The 18161-nt window shown below is 44.5% G+C and overlaps 1 protein-coding gene across 10 annotated transcripts in view; it reads right to left on the bottom strand.

Annotated features, from left to right (window-relative positions):
• NEU3 (neuraminidase 3) overlaps window positions 1-18161 on the bottom strand; it is a 62048-nt gene that overhangs the window by 659 nt on the left and 43228 nt on the right. For all 10 annotated transcript variants that reach the window (XM_085869123.1, XM_085869125.1, XM_085869118.1 and 7 more), the window contains 2 exons: window positions 1634-1892; window positions 1-201 (listed from right to left, as the gene is read on the bottom strand). The exon at window positions 1-201 is cut by the window's left edge and continues 659 nt beyond it. In XM_085869123.1, coding sequence (XP_085725249.1) covers window positions 1-201; window positions 1634-1892 — 460 coding nt within the window. The remainder of the gene's footprint in view (window positions 202-1633; window positions 1893-18161) is intronic.

The following is an 18161-nucleotide window of genomic DNA, read 5'->3' as shown; positions in this document are numbered from 1 at the left end:
CGTCGAAGAGGTTCCGTAGTGGAAGGGTTTTGAAAATGATCTCTTCATGATAACATTTTTTCCCACATTCAAAGAGGCAAGCAAGACTCGGATCAGGACCAGACAAGTAAGCCAGGTCCGAGTAACCTGCTGGACCTTGGTGCAGAATGAACGGCTTACTCCAGGCTGTAGGGTCTCCAGACTTCTTGTTGACGTACAAACCTGAAACAGTGAGTATCGAGTTTGGTGAGTTTTAAGGTTTCAGTGGCTGGTAAACATTATAGGAATGATTAAACGAGTTGATCAATCCTGTTGGAAGATCGGTGTCATATGGCTTGCGGGTGAGCCAACCTCCACAGTCAGATCTTTATGGGTTATTTTACCAAATGCTCATTGATCAAATGCAATGGGGAGTCACAGATTTTTCTTTTCAAAAAGTTTTCAGTCACACGAACCTTTGAGCTGTCTAATCGGGGTTTGATTCCTGATCTGACGATAAAGCGTTACCTTAGTGTTTTGCGGGCGGGGTGTTACATCGAGTGCACCGTCCATTAAATGGGGTGTTCAGATGGGAACCCATGTGCCAACATTGGTTGCTGGTGGACGTTGAAGATGTCACTGATTCATTGGACACAGAGAAGGCAAAATATCATTGGCACCCTGGCCAAATTCCTTCCATAATCACCTACAGTCAAACATCAGACCTGGCCTGTCAGTTCATGAAAGATATGAGCCAATCTTACATGCTCTATGAGCTGCTGCCAATACTAATGGGATATAGGATGTGATGATGATGATTATGATGAAAACGTTTCAAAAACAAAACAAAACATATTTCAAAGGCATAATGAAACTCACCCATCACTTGTGGGTAAGTATGGCACTGGATTTAGATTAAATGGCAAAAACAAGCAAACGTGAGGTTTTTCTGATGTTGGGTCATTCATGGCTGCAGGGAAAACCTTTTGATTTTATCTCGTTCAGCGTTGCAGAGAGCACAGCCAAATTTACTGCCCTCTCAGGAGGGTGGCATCACAAATTAGGGTAGTTTGGGTTGGGACTCGTGCGATCAGGAATTTGAAACAGAGCCGGATGGCTTGGAGAAAAACTCACGCTGACCGACCTCTGCGACAATGCAAGTAGTGTTCAGCTTAATCCTGACCCAGCTGTAAATTGTCATCATAGGCAGGGTTATTCAATGCGTGTGCCATCTTTCAGACGGTTAAACTGGCACCCCGTCCGTCAGCATTATGTTAAACACCCCATGGTGTTCCTCTCAAAAAAAAGTCGGCAAGCTGTTGCCGGCACCATGGTCAAATTACTGCTGGGAAAGCAATGGCCAACCGCCCAGCATAATCCTTGCCAATAAACTGCTTCGGCAGACCCAACACTCTAGAACAGAGTATGGTACATCAGAATCATCCACTGATAAACAAATTGCCCTTTTTGGCTATTTTTTAAAGCCAGACATTTTAATCCCATTTTTCCCTCCAGGGATTGTCACTTCCATAGGCAGTAAGTTTGTGGACTCTTTATTTTATACAAGCTTACATCCGGCCTTACTCTTACCCTCTCCTTCCTCTGCATTCTTTCAAATCAAACTTATTTTTGAAACATGCAAATGTAATAGTTACTATGGCCTTAAAAAGCTCACCTAGGTCTTGACGTTTCTTGCGATCAGTGGGCTGAGAGTAGATCAATGAACCAATGTTACCCAGCACCTCGGGTGGGTAATCAATGGCCAGCAAACTACCATGGCAGCCATTGCCAGAGCCGAGGAGACCAGGTACTGGGCAACCGGTGCTGAAGGACCTCCCCTTATCTGTGCTAAAAGCTTCAACACGGCAGCCATCGCACCCCTTTGCATTCACAACCAACTGCTGAGTACCATCAGCATTCCTTACTTCAGCCACCTGTAGGGGTAGTTTTTGTGATTAAAGTTTGTATACATGGCCAAAGTTTCTGGAAGAGTTAGAGAAAAATGGAATGGAACAAAATAGAAAGGGGAAAACAACATAGAAAGGGGGGCAGAGTAGAAGTGAGAGTGAGATCAAGGGGAAGGGGAAAAGGACACTTGGAGTGAACAAGCAGAAACCCAGCATGAAGAGGAAGGGAGTAAACAGAAAAGGAACAAACCAACTGACGATGAACATACAAAAAGAGGTGTGGGAGATGGGGGAAATCACAATAACCTGGAAAAGGGAAGTGTCCGAATTTGGTCATTTGGGGGAGGAGAGATCATGAGTATGGATTGAGGATGCCCTTTTATATATATATATATATATATATATATATATATATATATATATATATATATATATATATATATATATATATATCTCTTCTTCTTATTCTTCTTTCGGCTGCTCCCATAAGGGGTCGCCACAGCGGATCATCCGTATGATCCGCATAGTGATTTGGCACATGTTTTACGCCGGATGCCCTTCCTGACGCAATCCTGGTCGCCTCTTACGACACAGGGATATGGTACACCTATTTTAACCGGGGTATACACCGGCCCAGTATACTGGTACTCATTTCGCCGACCTCGGAAGGATGACAGGCTGAGTCAACCCCCTGGTGTATTAATTCAGTGGCCCAACGGGGCTTGAACTCAGGACCTCTTGGATCCCAAGCTGCTGCCCGAACCACTGCGCCAACACCAGGCTATATATATTGTCGCGGATTCGCGCCCGCCGGCGTGCGAGCAGCCACGTAACTCGAATCGCGGCATGTCGCCCACCGGACGGACAATCCCGTCGTGACCCTCTCGGACTAACGCCGGGAACTAGTCACGGGTGGGTCTTTCGGCCTCACCACGATCGTGCCAATCGGCCCCCCGCGTGGGATAGGGTTGCTCGCCAAATTCGACCTACCTAAGTACCCACACGGAGGGTAGACCGGGCGATCGCACCTCGCCGCAGGTTGACTTCGGACACGGGCCACTTTAAGCGACCCGTTCCGTACTATCGGGATAACCGAGCGGTGTTATCGTCAACCTCGACGGTTCGATTAATTATTGGGCGTATTTAGCCCACAACCAACCCTTGACGTGAAGTAAGATGGAGATTCAATAAAAGAAAAGACGAAGCGAAACGGGAAAAACAGTTCAACATAAAGCACATTTATTCCGCAGCAAACGGAAAGCACACATATACAATTACCACAATTATGCACCAAAAGCAAATGTAACAAAAGAAGAAACACAACAATTATGCACCAAAAGCAATTGCAACAAAAGAAACACAATGCAGATCTACTACCGACTACCGAGCACACGGCAACACTTATACAGTTTTACTTCACAGACGGCGCCGACAACACATATACTCAAAGCAAAAGAAAAAGGAAGGGGCCACCCTCAACGATGAGGGGGCAGACGGGCCTGGGGCCGAGACCACGTCGAGCCTACCCGTCTGGTGATGAGCCGCAAAATGGCGGCGGCGCCCCGACTCCGTGGGCCTCGCTGGCACTGCCTGGAATGGGGTGGGAACGGGGCCCCCTTCTCACACTATCTCAGCGCGGGGGGGAAACAGGAGGGGGTTGTTGATGCTCGGGGGAATGAGGATATCTGGCTGGCTTGGGTCCCGCAACGAGCGACTCTACTGCGACCTCGGTCGCGTTACCGGCCTCCCCTCTCCGCAGCTCCCCGACTCTGACACGAGCGCAGACCTCCACAAAGATTCCTGGCCCCTCCAGCCTCCCCGGACCCCGACAGACACTCTCCTGACTGCCCTCGCCGCCGCCACAACTCTCCAACTCCCTCCTCCCCTCAACTCTTCAACTCCTCCCAACTCAACTGCTGCCTTCGCCGCTGCCACAACTCTCCAACTCTCCCACTCTCCACTCTTCTCAACTCTGTCCAACTGCACCGATTTGCTCCGCGCTCAGCGCTTTATAGGCGACAGGAGAAATCATATGCAGATTTTTGGATCAGGAATCGCTCGGGGGCGGAGCCACGCTCCCCATTGGACAGAGGAAAAGTGGGCGTGAATGATTCTTGATCCGCGAATCTGCATATAGCGATTATACTCCGACGCACCTGGAGGCGGGGCCAAATCGCCCCACGCTCGCTGATAGGACGGAACAGAAGTGGGCGTGAATCGTTCTTGATCCGATTTCTCGGAAAGGCTGGTGTTTTTGCACCCGCTGCTCGGTGCGCGCCCTGTACGAGTCCAGGATCGGTGCCCATAAGCGGCGCGGGAATGGCGGTGATGCGATAGTTGCGAGGGCGAGATGTGACGGTAAAGGTCGTGGCTGTTGGCGTTGTTGTTGTGAAGCGGCGTTGCGGTTGGTGGTTGTTGTGTGATGGCTGTTGAGACGTGGGTGGTGGTTGTGGTGGTAGTAATGGCGGTTGGTCCAAAATAAAGATAGTAAAAGAAAAACGGCTATCTAAAAGGGTCGCAGCCCGAATGAATGACATTTATTCCCTCTAAACAACGGGTTTGAGCCTAACTACACATATACTTACAGAGATATCTCACCTACGGGACCTGAATGGTGGTTTGCGAATTTCGTCAACCACAACAATATATATATTATATATATATATATATATAATATATATATATATATATATATATATATATATATATATATATATATATATATATATATATATATCGGGGCGTATTATGTGATACCGGTCGTCCGTCCGTTCCTGTCCGCACTCTAACTCCCAAAGTTTTCAACTTTCACGTTTCATATTTGGTACATCGGTACAAACTGTGGAGACGGTGTGTCGCGACATACGTTCGTCATCTAAAGTGGTTGCCACAGCAACCAGGATGCTGTTTTCCATGTAGTAGCGCAATTCTGTATATACCTACTTGTTTTTCATAAATTGACGTGTTTGAATATATAATTGTGTGTGTGTGTGTGTCACAGAGACTTTTTCGGGCATATATTGTGCTCACTTGCACTCTTGTTAGGTAGTGAGGTAGTGATGAACAGCTGTTTTGAAGTCCTGGAGAGAATAATTCGACAAAACAGACTGGGGAAGTTGGTTACCACACGTGAGAGAAAATAGGAACAAATGAGTGAAGGTGAACAGTGAAACTGGAGTATTGGAGTATAATATGAAGAGGGTTACTGGCAGACTGTGTGCAACCTGCAGAAACCTGGGAGAGATAGAGCCAAGAGAGAACAGAAGGTGCAAGACCAAAAAGGAGGTGGTAGAATACAGAGGCCATAACCTGTTTGTGATGGGAAAGTAACACGCTTCGACACTCGGCTTCGTTGCAGGAGATTCCAATGATTTTGAGGGCCTTTCAAACGCATCAAGAAGGGCAATGTGTGAGGCAGGGGTGCCAGATCAAAGGGAAGAGCAGTACTCCATCAAGCTGTGAATGAAGTCCTTGTAGGTTGTCAAAATTTCACAATAGCGAAAGAAACGCCTTGCACGATGTAGCTGCTGGCTTTGGAAGCCAACATACATTTGTCATTTGTCCGGAGAAATATCATGGATGATGGTGAGGCCCAAAGTTTGAGTGACTTATCCAAATTGGTTTGTTTGTGAATTATATGTGAGGGTTTCCCAGATGGTCCTTTTGGAGACGCAGGGTGTGTGTGGAATATGTCAGGATTGAAAGACATATTTCAAGTGCTGGACCAGCTCCTGATTTGATCAAGGTCTACAGAAAGGGAAGATGCTTACTGCCTGACTGTCTGAAGAATGGGAGATGATATGGCAGAGTGTGGAAATACGCAGCAAAGATATAAGCAGGGTTTGCGAGGGAATTAGAAAGATCATTTATAAAGATGAGTAACACCAGGCCAAACACACGACATTGGGGAAATCTAGCCTTGACAGGGAGAGGAGATGAGAGGATCCCATTCAGAGCTACATGCTGACTCGTGGAGGAAGTCAATGAGCCAACCTGTCTGTGATGTCATATGCAGAGAGTTTCGGATTGACCTCTCCACCTTCTCAAGTGAGAAAGAGTATCAAGGAGCAATTGGGTACAAAAGGGTCGGTTATAAACAGTACCTATAGAATTAGAAAGTCTACACCCCCCCTTTCAAAATTTTCACCTTTTGTTGCGCCATTGCCTGGAATTAAATTGCATTAAAGCGGGTTTTTTTGAACTTTATTTTCACATCATAACTTACAACTTCCAAGTGAAAAACAAATTCTACAAATTTCAGAAAATTAATTAAAAATACAAAATTTGAATATCTTGGTTGGATCAGTGTCCATCCCCCTTATAATAGCAATTGCAAATTAGCTCAGGTATAACCAATCACCTTCAAAATCACACACTAAATTAATTGGCCTCCACCTGTGTTAAATTGTAGTGATTCTGATTATTTCAAAATAAAATCAGCTGTTCCTGTAGGTTTCCTCTGTTGGATAGTGAATTTAACAGCAAAGACTCAACCATGAGCACGAAGGAGCTTTCAAAAGGCCTCTGGGATAAAGTTGTGGAAAGGGACAGATCAGGGTATGAGTATAAAAATATTTCAAAGGCCTTGAATATCCATTGGAGCACAGTCAAGATAATTATTAAGAAGTGGAAGGTGTATAGTACCACAAGACCCTGCCTCGATCAGGCTGTCCCTCCAAACTGGATGACCAAGCAAGAAGGAGACTGATCAGAGAGGTCACCAAGAGGCCAATGGCAACTTTGAAAGAGCTACAGGCCTGTATGGCAGAGACTGGTCACTGTGTGCATGTGACAACAATATCCCAAGCACTCTACAAGTCTGGCTTATATGGTAGGCTATTACTCAAAATAGCCCACCTTGAGTCCCGCTTGAGGTGTGCAAAAAACTACTCCGGAGATTCTGAAGCCATGTGGCAAAAAGTTTTGTGGTCTGACGAAACCAAGATGGAACATTTCCGCCTAAATGCAAAACATTATGTTTGGCGCAAACCCAACACAGCAAATCACCCAATGAACACCTTCTATACTGTGAAGCATGGTGGTGGCAGCATCATATTATGGGGATGTTTCTCATCAGTGGAGATTGGGGCACTTGTCAGGATAGAAGGGAAAATTGTTGGAGGAAAATACAGAAAAATCCGAGAAGAAAACCAGCTGCCCTCTGTAAGAAAGCTGAAGTTCATCTTTCAGGATGACAACGACCCGAAGCACACAGCCAAAGCTACACTGGAGTGGCTAAGAAACAAAATGAAAAATATCCTTGAGTGGCTCAGTCAGAGCCCTGACCTAAATCCAATTGAAAATCTGTGGCATGACTTGAAGATTGCTGTCCATTAACGCTCCCCACGCAACTTCACTGAGCTTGAACAGTTTTGTGCAGAAGAATGGGCAAATATTGCCCAATCAAGGTGTGCAAAGTTGGTAGAGACCTTTCCCAACAGACTGACAGTTGTAATTGCTGTCAGAGGTGCTTCCACCAAGTATTAACTCAGGGGGTTGGACACTTATCCAACCAAGATATTCTAGTTTTGTACTTTTAATTAATTTTCTGATATTTGTTGAATTTGTTTTTCACTTGGAAGTTGTAGGTTACAATGTATAAATAAAGGTGGAAAAAGTCTGATTTAATGTAATTTGATTCCAGGCTACAAGGCAAAAAAAGGTGAAAATTTCGAAAGGTGATGTGGACTTTCTATGAGCACTGTCAGTCTGGAGAGTGAGGGGTTGGGTACACAACTTTTGGAAGCAAACACAGTTGAGGTATTTGGCTTTCTCATGAGCAGTCAGCTTTTGTGCATGGTGCCATTTGAAGTGTGGGAAGGGATGGAGGTATAAACCAGAAACTTGGCAAGGTGCCACCAGGTCTGCGAAGGAGTATGTCTACATGTTTGAGAGCTCAGTCTTGAGGTTGGCCAGATGCTGTTTTCTGGCTTTCCTGAGTGTGGACATACACTTGTTCCGGGATTTGTGGAATGATTTGAAGTTGCCTTCGGTTGTATTTACCTTTTGAAGCAGAGAGGGCTAGTTGTTTGAAAGCCACTGCCTCACCACAAGATACTGTCAACCAGGGCTGAGGTGATAGGTATTTATTTATTCGTATGCAGCCTATGGCTGCTTGTCTGCATCATTTTCCGCTGATGCAATGCTTCCATTAACAGTTTGCTGGTACTCATTTTGCCAATCTCGGAAGGATGACAGGCAGAGTCAACCCACCCGGTGTTATTTCAATGGCACAACAGGGTTTCATATTCAAGACCCTAAGATCTCAAGCCAGCCCCCAATGTGTGGTCATTCAGCCACACAAAGCTTAGGATAGGTATAATAACTACAGACAAGATTGCATAAATCTGTACATCAGGGAAAGCAAGCTTGTGTGGAAGTATTCCTTGGTATTAATAATATCAGAAGAGGTGGAAATGAATGACCAGTCTTGACATTAGATGGAAGCTTGCAGTCCCTGCCAATCAGCTTGAGTGAACTGCCAGATTCTGTGGTGCTGTGGCAACTCTCTATCAATAGCCAGATGTTGACTCTCACAAATTGGAGCAGAAGAGAAACTAGAGACATTAGAAAGAAAATGTGGCATCACCAAGTCTGAAAGGGAATATGTGCCACTGGGAGAAATCCGGGTCAGAAAATTCACTGATTGGGTGAGGTCCATGGAATTGATATCACAATTGTTGTATTGTCTATCCATTCTCGAAATGAACTATTCTGATGTTAATTTTTTTTTATCCCCCGCCAACCAACGAAGTTGGCGGGGGATATAGAAATGGGTTCCGTCCGTCCGTCACATTTCGTTTCCGGAGCTTAACTACAAATCCCCTCAAGATATATTTACAAAATTTGGTACACATATCAAGCAAGTGGTGAACTGGTGCCTTTTGATATTTTCTAATTGATAAGTCACATGGTTTGGCAGCCATGTTGGATTCAAGAAAAATATTAAATAATGTTTTATATGGAATCGCATAACCTAACGAAGCAAAAATTTGCAACTATCATCTTCCATCATGTCTGCATACATAGTCAAAATTATGACGTCACAAGTCACATGGTTTGGCGGCCATCTTGGATAGAAAAACGCACCTCATCCGATTAACATGAAACTTCACACATGTATTCCACTGGAGGATTGGAGGCAGAATGTAAATTTATGTCATAGGTCACATGGTTCGTCAGCCATCTTGGATTGAAAATTAATAAATTTTAAAAATCTTCTTCTCCAGAACGGCTGGACAGATTGAGGCAAAATTTCACATTCACTTTCCCCATGACATCCTTTCAGAAGTTTGTTAATTTCTAATTGATAGGTCACATGGTTCGTCAGCCATCTTGGATTGAAAATTAATAAATTTTAAAAATCTTCTCCAGAACGGCTGGACAAATCAAGGGGAAACTTCACATACATGTTGCACACTCTGAGGGAATATAAGTTTGTTAATCCTCATTTACTATGGCAGGGGATATCGAAGACTTTGTCTTCAACGGATGGTAGTTTAACTTAGTTTGACTGAGCCGAGGCTTCAAATGTGTTCTTCAATGAGATGGGCATAGGAAGGAAGAATAGATAGATTGTGGGTATGAAAAAGGGAAGAAATTGAGAGTGGTGAGATACAAACTTTAATCGGCACAGAAAAGAGATATTTTTAACCACTTGCTCCCATTACCTTTTTAATCCTCTGACTCTCCCTAGTTCCAGCAGGATATATGCATTCTTGCAATAACCTCCTCCTTAACCTTCCAAAGTTCAGAATTCCTGCTTACTTGCACTCAGTCTTCTTTTTCCACATGTGGAATTGCCTGCATCAGTTTCATCCGAATTATCCCTCCAGGAATTCTCAGGGACTGTCTCTCTCTCTCTCTCTCTCTCTCTCTCTCTCTCTCTCTCTCTCTCTCTCTCTCTCTCTCTCTCTCTCTCTCTCTCTCTCTCTCTCTCTCTCTCTCTCTCTCTCCCTCTCTCCCTCTCTCCCTCTCTCCCTCTCTCCCTCTCTCCCTCTCTCCCTCTCTCCCTCTCTCCCTCTCTCCCTCTCTCCCTCTCTCCCTCTCTCTCTCTCTCTCTCTCTCTCTCTCTCTCTCTCTCTCTCTCTCTCTCTCTCTCTCTCTCTCTCTCTCTCCTCTCTCTCTGCTCTCCTCTCTCTCTCTCTCTCTCTCTCTCTCTCCCCTCTCTCTCTCCTCTCTCTCTCTCTCCCTCTCTCTCTCCCCTCTCTCTCTCTCTCTCTCTCTCTCTCTCTCTCCTCTCTCTCTCCTCTCTCTCTCTCTCTCTCTCTCTCTCTCTCTCCTCTCTCTCTCCTCTCTCTCTCCTCTCTCTCTCCTCTCTCTCTCCTCTCTCTCTCCTCTCTCGACAACGTGCCCCACCCCTCATTACCCTTTGGAAATCTGTGAACTTGTTATGCATTGTCATTTATGTTCTTTTGTCTAAGCTAGACCCTTGCATCGAGAACAGCTTCAAGTTTGGCAGTACACCTCCATCATAATCTTCCAGACCTACTATAATCTAATCTGGGCCATTAGCCCTCAATCAACCTACTTCTCATTCATACAGGTGACTGTGTCTCTTTCTACCTCCCGATCCTATTGTCCTGTGTGTTCATCCACCTGCCTGTTTGTGTCTGGTTATTTCCTCACCACCATACTGTCAGTCTATTACTGTTATATCATCCATCACCTTACTCTTCCATGAGCCTCAATTTTGAAGACAAAAATAAAATCAGATGGACACATGTGTAATAAAACGTGCAGCTGAGCAGAGTGTCATGGTAGATAGACATGGACGGATGGACGAGATGCTTCTCCAAGTTCGTCCTGGAAAGTTTGTCGAGGGGCAGAGGACTAAAAGGGAAGACAGTGTAACCCATTTAATCCTGAACCGACATTGTGTAACAATAGTTATATTTTACGTTTATAGTAGACGTATATAATATAATAGACTTCACAAACACATTGCATGTCTGTCTGTGAGTCTCAATGAGAATTTATTTTTGAATGAATTATTGAAAAATGAAGTGAAACACATGAAAAAAAAAAGGATATTATATCACACTTAGTTGCTGCTGTTGTCATGGCTGTGATTGTGTGCTCTTTCCTGTACTTTTATATATTTTTATATTGTTTCAAGAAGTATGACGAGATATAATGTTATGTGCTCTTTCTGTGTCTTCCTGCTCTGTTTCAACCGTTTCAACCGCAACATTAAAGCTCCAAGTCCTGCCTGCTTCTTCCTCTTCCCACCCAGAAACATGAGTTTTCAAACAACCATTTTCTAGGATTTTAAAATGGACATGATATTTTTGTTCCAAGTAAATTGGTCATAAGCTTTCCTAAGGTACCATGTGTATTATCTTCCGACAGCAAGGTTGCCACTGACAAACCAGACATAATCTGCCGAACAGAAACTTTCCTCCTTCAAGAAGTCTCTGACTCCCGAGTATCTCTCGCTGGTTACTCCCTCCTCCGGTATAACAGACATGAGCCTCGTCCTGGTGGTGGAGTTGCTCCCTTCATCAAAGACTATTCCTCACTCTCCATGCACTGCCCTAATTCTGCCACACCACCAGGAATACCTCTAGCTACAGCTTCCCCTCTACTCCCACCTCATGTTTATATGTGTACTGCACTGTTCACCTAACAGTGATGACTCCATCTACACCTCACTTTCTGAAAACATGGACCAACTTCTATCTTCTCATCCAAACTCTCTCTTCCACATATGTAGCGACTTCAATTGTCATCATGCCAGTTGGCTCGGTGTGGGTACCTATCTCAAGTGTCATGGCACTTCAGCAAAATACTTGTGAGTCATTGAGACTGACTCAATCGGTCATCTTCCCAACCCGGATCTCAACCAATGGTACTCCATCTCTGCTGGATCTGATTTTGACAAATTCCCTAAAAATATCTGCTGTTCTTCTTCCGCTTCAATCAGTTCTTCTGACCACGTGCTTGTCAAAGTAGACATCTCTCTGGCTGTTATTAGAGAACCACCTCAGCGCTGTCGAGTCGTCATTTCACTCAGGCTGACTGGTAGGGTCTTCAAGCAGCCATCAAACTTCTAGACTGGTCTCCCATCGCTACTTTCTCCGACATCAACTCGTCCTGGGAATTCTTTCAAAGAAACTTGCTCTCCCACATGCACAGATGTATCCCATCTTGTCTTCAGTTGTCGTACCCTTCCTCCCGCCAATGGTACACTGACGCTTGTGGCGAGGCAGTTGTCCTGAAACAACTTGCCTTTGCCTCATGGAAAGCAAACCCAACTGAGGGTAATCTCAGTTCCTTCCATAAAGCTCGGAACAAGTGTGTATCTACCCTCAGAAGAGCCAGAAAATAACATCTTTCTCATCTCAAGTCTGAACGCTCAAATCTGTCTCCCTCCTCCAAATCCTGATGACATCTCGTTGTATGTTCGCCTTTTCTGTTGTATGTTCCCCCTCCATCCCCACCCTTACCTCAAATGGCCGCACAGCTGACACTGCACGTGAAAAGGCTGAATGCCTAAATTCCATGTTTGCATCTAAATCTTGTGTCCGAAACCCATCACTTTCTCTGCCCACGTTACCCAGTCACACCCAGCTGGCCCTGGACTCTGTGTCCTTTTCTTCTGACAAAGTGGAGAGCTTGCTGTCAAACCTCGACTCAGAATCTGCAACCGATCCAGATTGCATCAGCCGACATGCCCTGAAAACCTGCTTCTCTGCTCTTGCTCACCCTCTCTCTCTGTTGCATTCACCCTCTCATTTGCTCAAGGTAATTTGCCATATTCTTGGAAATCAGCAAAGATTACCACTGTGCAAAAACAGATCCCTGTAACCACAGACCAATCGGCCTTCTCCCAATCATCAGCAAGGTTGTGGAATCCATTATCGCTTCAGACATTAAATCCTTCCTCTTCTCCAATGGCTTGATTTCCAATCATCAATTTGGTTTCAGACCAGGTCACTCTACCCTGGATATGCTGCTTCTACTTTCCCAACAATGGATGGAGGTCCTCAATGCCAGACATGAAATCAGAGCTATATCCCAAGATATATTGTTGCGGGGCCGGGTATCGGTGGCGAGCACGATCGCTAGAGGGAGCAGCAGAGTCGGCTCCACCGAACACACCGGAATTGAGGTCGTGCCTTTTGGATAAGTCTGAAAGGCACGGGTCCCTTACTGGATCATGAATCGCCAATAATTCGACCGTGTGGGGTTGGGTCAATTGCCAAACTTCAATATACCTAATTACCCACGCGGGAAAAACTATCGGGGAATTCACACCCTCGACGGACCTCGAGCGGAAAGATCCGTTACCGTGCCCGAACCGTGTGTAACCCGAGCGGAGGTTACCAAGGCCCGTCGGTCCAAATGAACAATTTTACAGCGCAAACGGCCTCGCTATTTCTCAATACACACCGTGCCAAGCCAATGAAAGAAACACAGAAACGAGCTGGAACATTTAACAAAAGGGATATTTATTTATAATGGGGCAAGGGAGCACGCAAGAAGGCAAAGTTAACCGAATAAAAGGAATGCAATTTACACACACAGCACTTAAATGTTTCTACTTAAAAGATGGGCCCACACACAGACACACACCCCCCAAAAAGAAATGGTGGCCGCCGCCTTTATTGTTACCCCCAGCTCGGAGGGAAGGTGAGCTGGAAGTAAGAGCCTGGCTTGTACCTTCCTGCTTCGTGCGGTTCTCGACGATCTGGCCCGGCGGGACTCGAACCCGCAACACGATGCCGCTCCAAGCACCAAGTACAGAGGGTAGCGTCGGGTGCTGGCACGCTCCACCGGCAAAACAGGCGACGAGGCAGGCAAAGCAAGTCAGCTGGGCAGGCAGGCAAGTGATTCTCCTCTGGCTCGCAGGCAGGCGATTCACGGCGGGAAGACTCTCTCACCGGGTTGCCCCCACACAATTATCAATTTTTCTTCACAGGTGGGAGGGATCCGTCTCGTGTCGCTCCCCTCATTGGACAGGCGTGTCGGGCGATCTCCCGGACGTCCAAGATTGGTCGCGGGGGGAGGGGGGCTCAAATCTCCACCCCTCGACCAGGAAGTCGAGCAGCAATATGTCACGTTGACTCCCCATTGGCCGAGAGGCGGCAGACATGCTCGCACCCCTCCGATTGGCTGAGAGGGGTGCCATGCCTGTATTTGGAGCGAAATGCAAGACACCAACATCCAAAGAAACCCCGCCTGGCACATTGGACTACGCCCACGGCTGTGCTTGACACGCATGAGCGTGGGGAAGGCCGATGGTGAAGAAGTGAAGATGGGCGTTGTTGTTGAAGTTTAAAATGCAAAAATCCTAACTATAAAATAGCTCACAGCACACGTACAATTAATCACCCATTAAACATAGGACGGGACCCTAACTGGAAACATACTTACCGAAAAAGCTGATCTATAGGACCTGGCTGTTGTTTGCAGTAAGCTTCGAAATTCGCAACATCACATGCTTTTGACACGGACTGGCACCCTGCCCTACTCACCAAACTCTCTTCCTATGGTATGCAAGGCCATCACAGCTCATGGCTCGCAGACTCCCTCTCCTGTCGCAGCCAATGTGTGGCCCTAAATGGAGTTATCATGTCATATTTACAATATACCATTTCATATATACAAGATACTTTTACATATTTACAATATATTATTTCATATTTACAATACACTATTTCATCTTTACAATATATTATTACATAATTATTTACAATATATTATTTCATATTTACAATATATTATTTCATATTTACAATATACTATTACATATTTACAATATACTATTACATATTTACAATATACTGTTACATATTTACAATATATTATTTCATAATTACAATATACTATTATTTTATATTTACAATATATTATTTCATATTTACAATATACCATTTCGTATATATACAAGATACGATTACATATTTACAATATATTATTTGATCTTTACAATGCACTATTTCATGTTTACAATATATTATTTCCAATTTACAATGTACTATTACATATTTGCAATATATTATTTCATATTTACAATATATTATTTTCGATTTACAATATATTATTTCAAATTTACAATATACTATTATATATTTACAATATATTATTTCATATATATAATATATGATTTCATATATACGATATATTATTTCATATTTACAATATACCATTTCATATATTCAAGATACTATTACATATTTACAATATTATTTCACATTTACAATGCACTATTTCATCTTTACAATATATTATTACATAATTATTTACGATCGGGATGCGAACTGTACTGCTATATATTGTAGGACACTCGGCAAATGGCTTAAGTACTCAAGCAAGCGCTCCAACAGAACGCATGGCTTGTCAAGCGATTACCAATTGCCGTCGATAAACCCATGCAACTGGAAATGCTCAAGCAATGTCCGAATTAGACAAATTAGCACTTTTTTTTCATCAGTCGGAACTGCTGCTAAGTTCAATTCTGGAGCTTAAATTTTGTAATTTGGCTGGGTTTAAGAGATTTTTAAGGTTATGACATGTGCGGAAATGAAATAAAGCCACAAACACTGGCATCTCTGGGCGTTTATAAGCATTGCAATGTATCCAGTGATTCTTGGTATTATGAACACGCATTCGATAATATGAGTGAGGAAAGTAGAAAAAAAAAACTATTGTTAAGAAATCATTGTGGCCTGTTCCAAGTCAAGGCCTGGTTGAGCAGGCCAAAAAAATGATGAATTAAGACACCAGCAAGGTAACCGAGGATGCGCCTGGAGGGAGAGCGAGGTGTCCAACGATGCGTCTGATGAAAGATATAATTAAATAATGCCATTAATTATCTTCAAAAGGGGTGTTTTAATTAACCCAAACACCCAATTTTCACTCATGCACTTCTTTGGAGTTCCTTTCGTATGCATGCAAAGTTTCAGGTGGCTAGGTTTCATGGTTTTGGAGTTAGGCCAAAAAAAAAAAATGTTGCATTGGCGTAACGGGTCACTGAAAAATAGGGTAGGTCGGTCGGGATCTTTTTATTTTTTTTATTTTTTATTTGTTTTCCTAATAAATCCCTCCCAAAATCTCCCCCGGCTCGAGTACCACCCTTTTTGTCGGCGGGTTCTGTCCGAAACACTTCCGGGTTTTTGCGATCGCGATCGCAATCAACAAGATACTTGAAAACTATAGCAAAACAACAAAAATAGCAATAAAATAGGGTCGGCAAAATTTTTCGATAGCAAAAAAACAAAAAAAAAACGTAGGGTCGGCGGAATTTTTAGGGTCGGGCGGGTTACGCCAATGCAACATTTTTTTTTTTTTGGCCTTATGGAGGACACACACACACTGATATTTTTTATTACAGATTTACAACACATATATTATTTTGCATTGCTGCAATCGGATTTCATGCAAAGTTATGATGATGTGTGAACTCTAATATTGTTACGAATCTGGCAGCCATTTGCACACAGACAGACAGAGTCCCCGCAGTTCAGTTATTTCGATAGGTATGTGTTTATAGTTAGGGTCCCGTCCCTTATGTCTTATGGGAATTTCATGTGTGCGCTGCGGGTTTCTTTTATAGACAGGTTTTTTTTACATCTTGAAGCCGCACAACGCCAACAAAGCCCTCGCTTCACTCCTCCTCCCACTCTGCGGGCAAACAAGCACTTCACCCGCCCAGCTTTCACTTCTTCGCACCATCGACGCCATTGCCCATGTGCGTTCGACCACGGACGTGAGCGGAGGTTTCCTCACCTCAGAACACTGACTCTGCCCAGGAAAGGAGGGGGTTCCCCCTGTCCAATCACGGATGGCCAGCACATCACCCCACAAAACCCTGTCCAATCAGGGCAAAGATTACCTCAGAGAACCGATGACCCCACCCCGCCCGGGGGAAGGATAAGAATTGCCGGGCTCTCCTTAGTGTTCGCTGGAGTTGGGGTGGAATTGTCGGAGAAGGAAGGGGTCGCCATTGCTCTTGGTGTGTGTCGTTGGTCTGCAGTCATCGTCGTCTGCGGTCTTTTCTGAGGGTCCTCGCTTCGTTGGTGGAGTGTCTGGTTCGGGGGTTCTTTTCGGTGGTTCCGTGGTCCTGTGCTTGCTGGTTCGCTCAACGAAGCTGGTCCCATCCTGGTTCACCCGTCTCGAAGAAACCGCATGAGGCAGACAGGTACCCAGCCATATTCTGACCCTCCAGTTCGCCTATCCTCCCGGGCTGAAGGGCCGAATAAAGGCCAACCGGCCCCATTTCATTTTGGGTGTGTGTGTGTGAGTGTTGCCAGTCTGTTAAGTAGAATTGTTAAGTGCTTTTCACTCACTGTACAGTGTATGTTGCATATTATATTCATGATTAAGTCTGCTCTGTCTCCCTTCCCGATTATTGTAAAATAAACCCCTGTTAAATGTACCAGCTCGTTGCCTGTCATTTCTACCATTGACCCAGCATGGTGCGGGCTTGAGAAATAGTGAGGCCGTCTGTGCCTTAAGTGTTCATTTGGTCCGGCGCGGCTCTGGTAATTCCTGCTCGGTTACGCCGGACCCGAGTCGGTACATGCGACTCGGTTCGGACAGAGTCGGCCGAGGGTGTGGCTTCCCCGGTAGCTAGACGGCGTGAGTACTTAGGTACCTTTCCTACCTCAAGTGGACCCTACCTCACGCCATCGAAATATTTGCGACCACGGTCCTTTAAGTGACCCGTTGAATCAGGAGTTATCCGGGGTGACAACCTTTCAATTCCGCTGTTCGGTAGGAGACAGCCCAACTGCTCCATCTGGCGGTCGTCTTCGCTACCGAACCCGGCACCACAACAATATATCGTTTTTGGTCCGATCTCTCAATGGTGAAGAATCACTTGAAAAATTCTAGTAGTCGAATCCGGACCCGGATCTTCACCAAAATCTAATCAGTTCGTCCTTGTCACACACCAAACATGTCCACAAAATTTCAACTTCAAGTTGTGATCCGTCCACAACTTTTTGAGATATCCTGTACACAAACAGAAAGGGGCAAAAACATAACCTCCTCCACCTTCGGTGGCAGAGGTAATAATAATATAACAAATTATTATTCTATTGAACTTATTTTCACAAAAAATACATTTATTATTTAAAATTGAAAATAACAAATGATTGAAAAAGAATCATAATTATTATTGTGTCAAAAGGGAATACATTGATGTGCACCTTTAATTTTAATAACTTACAAATTTCCAGTTTTTCATTCCTGAGAGCTTGCTTCTGCATCCAGCTTTTCCACCCGATTCATCTTCCCCCAGCCCTCTTTCTTCCCCATATCCCTTATTTGACCAAGTCGACCTCTATT

Source organism: Eptatretus burgeri, chromosome 2 (genome assembly GCF_056783735.1).
Source record: "Eptatretus burgeri isolate ZD-2024b chromosome 2, Ebu_testis_v1, whole genome shotgun sequence".
Lineage (NCBI taxonomy): Eukaryota > Metazoa > Chordata > Myxini > Myxiniformes > Myxinidae > Eptatretus > Eptatretus burgeri.
The sequence above is the reverse complement of the archived record's forward strand: the minus strand, read 5'-3'. Positions and strand labels throughout refer to the sequence as shown.